We start from the raw sequence: 8,856 nt of genomic DNA on the forward strand, positions 1-8,856 counted from the left end.
TAATTTAGTTTACTGAGGAATTTTAGACAATTTTGGAGTTTAGCTTGTAATTAAGCAATGTGCTAGCTTTTTTTTCCAAATTTGCCTCTACTAAGGTTTTTTTATGCTAATTCGGAGTTTAGCTAATAGTTCAGCAACATGCTAACGTTTTGAGCTAATTTCTTATCTACTGAGGTTTATTTAAGAGTTTAGCTTCTAATTTAGCAACAAGCAATAACGTTTTTGACTAATTTTCTTTACTGAGAAATGTTATTCTGTTTTGGACTTTAGCTAGTATTTAAACAATGTGACAGCTTTTTTGGTTAATTTGTTATCTACTGAGGTTTTTCATGCTAATTTGGAGTTTAGCTAATATTTTAGCAGCAGGCTAAAGTTTTCGGCTAATTTGCTATCCGCTGAGGTTTTTATAGGATAATTTAGAGTTTAACTTCTATTTTAGCAACAGGCTAATGCTTCTTGCAGATTTAGTTTACTGAGGAATTTTAGGCAATTTTGGAGTTTAGCTTGTATTTAAGCAACAAACTAGCTTTTTATGCAATTTGGCATCTACTGAGGTTTATTCTGGCTGATTTTGAGTTCAGCTCATATTTAAGCAACACACTAATTTTTTTTTTTGCAAATTGGCATGTATTAGGGATTTTTAAGCAATTTTACTACAAATTTTCAGAAATTTAGGTCAACTTCAGCGCTCTTTCATGGTTCTTTAATGAAAGTTGTAGTCTTTTAGCAAATTAACATTTTGCAAACAGCTTTTGCATTTAGGCAATTCCCTTCAGCAAATAAAGTAAACTGTCTCACTATTTTTGGCTAAAAGCTTCAGCATCTTCAGTGACTACTCATTCACACTAGCATTATCGCAGGTAATCTAACTTTTCTACTGACACATTTTGTTTCTTTTGAATGGAAACACTGAAGAATGAAGGTTTTACTGCATGTTTTGCATGAATATTTGCAGCAAGTCCATATTTATGCTGCACATGAATGTTTCCAAGCAGGTTATTGAAATGCATAGAAACCCAAGAACTTGACATTAACATAACAATGCTAGCAATGCTTTTGCATGCTTCAAATCCTCTGCAAAGAGAAACTCTTTGAACTTGAGGGGAGAGCAACAGGTTGAAATAAGTTGCTAATTTCCAAGTTTCCATATGAGTAATTGTGGGGTATGCAGGAAATCCACCGTCGGAGCGCTCCACAGAGACGGGGTCTGTGTAGTGTATTATTAGGGGAGGGACTGAACTTGCAGAACCAGGCCTCTGCTTGTTAACGCCGCTCAGTTCAGCTGATTGATCGCCTCTAACAAGGACTCACTGTAGCGTGCGGCTTTCATCTCCTGGCTGCAACCTTTCATGCCTCAATGTTCTCACTTTCTGACTTGTTTACGGCCCGTTCTGTCCCTCATCCTGATATGAAATAGCCGTCCCTGCCTGCCCGACCCGTGTGCAGCGACCCCGGTCCTCCGCCCGCTCCTCGGGACGGGCCGGGCCAGAATCCCCGTCTTCCTGGCCTCGGCTTCAAAGCGGCTGTAATTGGAACATGCTGAGACGGCCGTGGAGATGCAGTTTGAACCTTTTTTCATCTCATTTTTTTCGTTCCCACACATGCAGACCCTCAGTCTGTTTCATAATCGAGCCGTGCAGAGAGAAAAATTACAGTCACAGAGAATTTCACATAATGGAGAGTCTTGAAAAGAAAATTGTGAAGGTGGCCCCGCCAAGGCCACCAACCTGCACCGGTTTTTGAAGATTGTGAGTCTAAATTACACATTAAACCTTCTCTTTGAACAACAACTTCCTGAAGAGCCTTTTTGATCCACGGACACTCATAAGTTGTGATGGTGCCAAAAATCACCAAATCAGAGGATTTTGGCGACTGTTGGGGAGTTAAGTGAAATCTAAGCTGCAAACTTTTAATGCATTTTTGTGCTGCAAGTTCTTTAAAGACTTTTGCATAAATCCAAACAGAAAACTGTGATTTGGCCCAAAGAGAAGTCCTGTCTTTGTAGTGATGATAGATGGATGCTTTGGGATGATAAACACTTTGTATTTGGTCTGCAGCCCCACCCAGCAAGGCCAAGTGGTTTAAAAGTGGGCAGAAAATGTGGCCCCAAATGGGTTTGTCTGCAGTTTCTGTGTTTGCCCTCATAGGCTTAAGTAGAAACTCAGTGGGTTAGCTTGCTACGCTATTCAGACGCCTGGTGGACAGCAGAGCTCGCTAGCTCACTATAGCAGAGCTCGCTAGTTAAATGCAGAGTAGTATGCTAGCTTGCTACTGCAGAGCTCGCTAGTTCGACAAAGCAGAGCTCACTAGCATGATACAGTCAAAACCGCTAGCATGCTAATGTGGAGCTCACTAGCATGCTAATGTGGAGCTCACTAGCATGCTAATGTGGAGCTCACTAGCATGCTAATGTGGAGCTCACTAGCATGCTACAGTCCAGCCTGCTAGCATGCTAAAGAGGAGCTCACTAGGATGCTAAACAGGAGCTCGCTAGAATGCTACAGTCCAGCCTGCTAGCATGCTACATCTGTAAATAAAAAAGGTCTAAATGTCTCTAAAAGTTGCAGACTCTTGTTCTCGTGGATGTTTGATAAAAATGTAAATCCTCATAAAACCTGATGTAAGATCACATAGGAAGTAGAAACTGTTTTTATATCAGTGGATTAAGCCAGAAAAGATCCTGATCCAGCTTTAGGATCAGTCCTGGAACCAGACAGACTTCCTCCTGTGAGTTTCACAAAAGCTCAGAAAAAGTGACAGAAAGGACAAAGAAAAAGATCTAATGAAGGCTAACCACACAAACATCACACGACCATCTAGAGGGAAGAGAAGAAACCAGGAGGGAGGAAGTGATGTGCCAGCAGATGAGGGTCACAGGCTGGCGGCGCCACAGCCGACAGCAGAGTAAATAAACGATGTGAACATCACAGAGATGAGAGCGTCGGATAACGCTCAGGATCACAGCTGCCGCCGCGGCATGAAAGCAGAACGCCAACCGGCGGCAGATCGGCCTCCAGTGGGAAGAGAACGACGAGTCATAAATTTGTAAACCTAACAAACCAAAGTTCAATATCAGAGCTATTACTTTCAAAAACGGACGGTCCACTTTATAAACCAGCTTCCCTTATGTAGGAATTCTGGTAGTACTTACAGTACACGGAGCTCAACAGTAAAACCCTTTTTGGTACGACTTTGATCAACAACACTGAGGATTGTGGGAGTCTCAGCTACAGTAGTGATGGAGAGAATCGTAGAACGCTGAAGTGAATGAGAAGATCAAGGAAGAAGATTGAACTCGTATTCATTCTCATATCGGTCATCAGGAGACAGCACTAAAAACTAAAAAAACAGAGTTTAAACATTGTAAACATCAAATTAATAACATTTTTTAAGTTAAAAACAGGAACAATTTCACCAAAAGTCATGTTGCAGAATAATATTCTATGGACTCATGGATCCCTGGGTTTGATTCCTGCTCTGGTATCTCCACATCAGGACCAGCCACTTCAAAGTATGAACAACCTCAGGGGGGTTTCAGCAGGAACCTCCTCCAATCTGCAGTCACTTCCTGTTTGCTCCCTGCTGGACCTCTGAGTGTCGAAGGATCAGTCAAACGACGGTTTTCCTGGCATCTCTACATCTGAGCAGCGCTGTGATCTCACAGTCGGAGACCAAACATCCGTCAGAACGATCAGAAAATCAGATCATCTTCATCACCAGGAGTCTGAGTTCATAAACGAGGAAAATGACGTTTTAAAGACGTCGACTTCTACGTCTTTTCAGGAGTTGGTCCTCATCAGAACATCAGGAGCAGACGAAGAAAAACAGTTGAACAAGATTTTATTTCTCCTTTAAAATTTTGTTTATTTTTTTACTTTGGCTAAATCAGTTAAAAGACGACACTTTTAACCCATAAGAACCCAAACTCATTTTTCCTTAAAAATGAAATTGTGTGAAACTTACCACAGATCTGGAGGACCATAAAACCATTTCTGATGTTCTACTGTTCAACTTATGGTTCTTTTGTATGAGAGTATTAGGGCCACCAAAAAAAGTTATATTATTTCTTGTAAATTTACAAGATTTAAAGTCAAAAATTGTTTATAAAGTTGTACTTTTGTGTTCAAATGTCTCTAAATGATTGGCTAAGGCCTTCAAATGTTTATTTCAACTCTCTGCTGCCCTCATGTGGTTACAGATGTCTCTTAGATCAGTAAACTTTACCACCAATTGTTTAGTTTATGTTTGTCTTCACATATTTAACTCTGAAAGCTCCCGTCTGTGTCCTTCAGGACTACGAGTACCCGGGTCACCCCCAGTCCACGCAGCACCAGAAGAACGACCGCTGTCCGCCTCCGCCGCAGATGCTCCCAGAGCGGGCCTGCGAGGTTCCCGGCTGCCGCTCCGACTCCGAGTGCGAGCGCCACAAACGCTGCTGCTACAACGGCTGCATCTACGCCTGCCTGGAGTCGGTCCAGCCGCCGCCAGGTCAGCCGGGTTCTCTTCCAGAGAGTGTCGGGTTCTGACGTCAGAACCAACCTGTTCTTGTCTGTTGGAGCAGTGCTGGACTGGCTGGTGCAGCCGAAGCCTCGGTGGCTGGGGGGCAACGGCTGGTTGCTGGACGGGCCCGAGGAGGTCCTGCAGGGTGAGTGGACACAGAGGAGGTCCGCAGGAGGCGGGTTCGACCCGGACCGGCCACCAGTCTGCTCACACATGCACGCCTAATTTAGAGCAGAAAAAACAAAGGTTTTCTAATGAGGAACACAGAACTGTTTCCTCCTCTGATGGTCGGGTCGGTCTGTGACAACAGAACAAGTGAAACAATCACAGCCTAAACGGGAACATTTATGGTTTTCCAGAAGACACACATAACCAAATCTTAAATAATTCATTTCTGTAATCTTCATAAAAAAAATACTCATTTTATTAAAAAAAACTAGATATATAGCATTACCTGTGATCATTTAGGCTTGTTTTTTTTTGGCTATTTTGGCATCTACTGAGTTATTTATGCAAATTTGGAGTTTACTTAATATTTTAGCAACATGCTAACATTTTTGGCTAATTTAGTTTAATGAGGAACTTTAGGCTATTTTAGAGTTCAGCGAGTATTTAAACAACGAGCTTTAATAGCTAATTTGGCATCAACTAAAGTAAAAGGTAAAAATGTTTAAAAAAAAATATTTAAAAAAATCACTTCTTGAGAGATGATAGTTTCTTTTTATATTTTTGCTTATGTTTGTGCCAAAAATAGAGATAATTCATATTTATTATAAGAATTAAAAAAAGAAGGTAATGAATGCATATATACATTTTTTAAAATCTAAAGTAAAACTATGCGACTCCTTCTGGGTTAGAAAATGGGCCTAAATGGTTCTTTTACTGTGAAAGGTTGCTGACCTCGGCTCTATACAAAGTTCCAAAGATTTATTCCACAATTATGTCTCATCATTCTTGCAAAGTTTGTTTCACAGTTAGAACTTTATGAAGCTTTAAATTTTGAAATATTTTGGACAAAAAAGTAGAAATTTACCCCAAAATAATAACCGTAGTTATGAGAAAGTGAATGGAAATGATGGATTGATGGATGGAAGTTCAATCAAATCAGAGAAACTATGAAGGAAACGTATTGATTCTTCATCCTGTGTTTGACCTCAGCTGAGGCCTGCAGCACGACGGAGGACGGAGACGAGCCTCTCCACTGTCCCACAGGCTACGAATGCCACATCATCAACCCAGGAAACCCTGCAGCCGGCATCCCAAACCGAGGCCAGTGCATCAGGCAGAGGACCAACTCTGGTACCGATCCACTCCTCCTGCCTCCTTCCTCTATGAGTGAGCGGGAAACGTCAGGATTTTTCCTCTTTCTTGTTCCAGATGCTCGCGGTCTGAGACACAAATACTTTAAGGACTACAAAGACTATTTGGGTAAAGAGAGGCTTTGAAAACATGAGAAGAAAAGCTGCTTTTGTCAAACGTTGTTCTGTTTTCTCCACAGGATCCAGCTCCAGCAACGCCGTCGGCTTTGAGAAACACCATCACAAACATCTGGGATGAAAGTTTTTTTTCTTCTTTCTTTTTAACCACGAAGCCTTTCTCTGCAGTTCGCTCATGAATCGGACCTCAGTCATCAGATCTCTCTGGTTTGATCTGATCAGGTCTGAATCCAGATCGATTCTTTAAAGACACTTCAGTCCCGTGATCCGCTGGATTATTCAGCCAAAGAAATCGGAAATCTGTTTAATGAAGGGTATTAATGTTCACCAAAGCTGTAAATGTTTATAAAAAAGGATATTTTAGACATTTTCAAATATTAAAAGTAACTTTATTTAGGATTTAAATCTAATTTAGCAAGAACTTTGTATCTTAAATGAGTAAGAATCCATCTTTTCTTCTATTCTTTCATCACTTCCCACCTGTACTTTTATCAGGTTTGTCTGTTCTTGGTGCTGGAATTGATCAAAGTCTATTATTCAAATGCAAACAGTGTCAAGTTTAGCTGTTTTTCTGGTGCTAACGTCTCTAAATGTTCCTGCAGAACTGAGGAATGAAGTTGCTATTTTTTTGAAAAGGCAGAAAAATGAAAGATGTTTGTGTCCAAAAATCATCGTCGGATTATTTCTCAGTTAGTTCAGAGTTAATGTATGGTCTGTCAACACCCTAAAAACTAATTAAAACTAAATATTAACTTGTGTTTTTCTCATGAAAACTCCTATGATCTGCTTTATTCAGAACTTCTTCTTAAACTTTACCGGTTATTTTCATCCTGTTGAACTTTAGTTAAGAGAGACGAGATCTCTTTCTCGGAGGGAATTAAATCATTTTTAAGTTCAAATTTACCTTTAGGTAGTGTCAATAATGTGTAGATTTTGAGAGAATATTTGTAATTTTTTGTGTCATAAACTCAAATGTTCATGTGGTGCTTTTCTTACAGAGAAATAAGCTGAAAACAGAACAAAAACCATTTTCTGTGCTGACGTGTGAACGCTGCAACCGGTGCTTTTTATTTCTAAATAAACACTATTAATGGTAAAAATGTTGTCTTTTATTTCCCTCAAAGCATTTCAAGATAGTGAAATTATGTTTTTTAAGTGTTTTTGTGGCATTTTATTGATGACAGAGGCCGTTTAGTAAGAAAATAAAGCTTAAAATTGCATTTCTAAGTATTTTTTATTGATTTTTTTATGAATCAGGAGCAGACAAAAAATGCAGTTTGAAAATGTGCTGCGAGCTCCCTGATCCGCTCAATTATGATGCATGCAGACGACTAGATACATGATCCTGGAAACGTCCGAGAAAATGATTCAGGTTTTTCCATTTGTGTCTAAAAACGTCAAAATCCTGATTAAAAGAACACTGAGAACGCTTTAAAATAGATCAGAAAATGGTCACAGTGGGACTTTCAAGTGAGTTACATGTGAAGAATTGTAGTATTTCATTCAGCAAGAATAAAATACTAATCTTTCAGGGAATTAGACACCAACAGCACAAAGCAGAAACGTACAGAATCCATCTTTCAAAATAAAATGCTGCGTGACATTTTGGTTGTTAGCTAATTTCACAAATCTTCAAATATCAAACAATATAATCTAGAATAAATCCACATATTTACATTGTTTTATTCAAGGTTGTTTTCCTTTTAGTTAATTAAAATAAAAAATGAAAGCTGACAGAAGGAAATACTGTATTTCTGCTTCTGAATTTGGATGTAGGAGCCTAAAGTGAAGTGCAGGACATGACCACCAGAGGTCACTGTTGCTCACCAAAAAAATCGACTGGAGCTGAAAGGAAAACAAACAGCTCTCAAACTACTAAAACTTTGTTTCCTGAATGTGTTATTTTTATGCATATAGCTATTCTATTCTATTCTATTCTATTCTATTCTATTCTGTTCTATTCTATTCTATTCTATTCTATTCTGTTCTATTCTACTCATGTCTTAAACTAATCTTGGACTTCCTGAGTGACTGTTTGTGACATGAATTCCATCAGAACTGAGCTGGTTAAATGTTGTCTTTTTGTTGATTTGTTTACCTCCTCGCTCTTAACCCGCCCGTCACCTTTGGAACTGGCCCTCATGCTGATACGGTCGCCGTGTTTTTGTTGGGTGACAGAACGCCTGCGAGCAACCAGACACCCCGCTTTCATCTGGCAGCCATAAAATAAAAGTTATTTGAGTGATTGTGCGTACTCAGCAGAGGTGATTTACTGAGGAACATTCCCTGCCCTGTGATGTTCCTGGCCAGGATCTCTAAACCATCTGAGAGGTGAGGTGTCCCGTTTCCATTTTTCCCAAGAGGAAAGCTACTAAACTCCAGGGCCGGCACAGGAGCTCTGACATGCAGGTGACCCCCAGCAGGTTTTCTTCTTGGAAAAATCCGAGATGTTTCAGCGACACGGAGCGACATGAGTGACGACCAGCGACGAGAGGATTCAGTGATACCAAACGTGAAGCGCTGGGGCTTCTGGGAACTGGAGACGTTTGTTAAAGTTGAATTTAAGACTTTTTAAGACCTTTTTAATGCCATACAGGTGAAGAATTAAGAAGAATTTCTCCTATTTTATTCATTTATTTAGATTTGATGCTCAAAACTGTGTTTTCTTATCTTGTTTGTTGGTTGTGCTGTGATGCTTTTGCGCTCTTATTTTTTCAGTCATTTGTCATTTGATCAAAATAATTGTGGAGAAAATATTAACATTTTTCCATGAAATGTGAAACAGACGTTTCAAGCAGCACAAAATTTAAGGCTCAAATATCAAAATTTAGGACCTTTTTATGGTATTGTTTTCAAATTCATAAATGTGATGCGTTTAAGACTTTTTAAGAACCCTGAAAGAAGGTTCTGGAGGTTCTGG

The 8,856-nt window shown here is 39.7% G+C and overlaps 1 protein-coding gene across 2 annotated transcripts in view; it reads left to right on the top strand.

Moving 5' to 3' along the window:
- wfdc1 (WAP four-disulfide core domain 1) overlaps window positions 1–7,036 on the top strand; it is an 8,272-nt gene extending 1,236 nt beyond the window's left edge. For both annotated transcript variants that reach the window (XM_024282041.2, XM_024282040.2), the window contains exons 2-6: window positions 4,293–4,488; window positions 4,562–4,645; window positions 5,659–5,799; window positions 5,878–5,928; window positions 5,999–7,036. In XM_024282041.2, the coding sequence (XP_024137809.1) occupies window positions 4,293–4,488; window positions 4,562–4,645; window positions 5,659–5,799; window positions 5,878–5,928; window positions 5,999–6,057 (531 nt within the window). In that variant the 3' untranslated portion in view covers window positions 6,058–7,036. The remainder of the gene's footprint in view (window positions 1–4,292; window positions 4,489–4,561; window positions 4,646–5,658; window positions 5,800–5,877; window positions 5,929–5,998) is intronic.
- The last annotated feature ends 1,820 nt before the right edge of the window (window positions 7,037–8,856 follow it).

Source organism: Oryzias melastigma, linkage group LG6, assembly GCF_002922805.2.
Source record: "Oryzias melastigma strain HK-1 linkage group LG6, ASM292280v2, whole genome shotgun sequence".
Classification (NCBI taxonomy): Eukaryota; Metazoa; Chordata; class Actinopteri; order Beloniformes; family Adrianichthyidae; genus Oryzias; species Oryzias melastigma.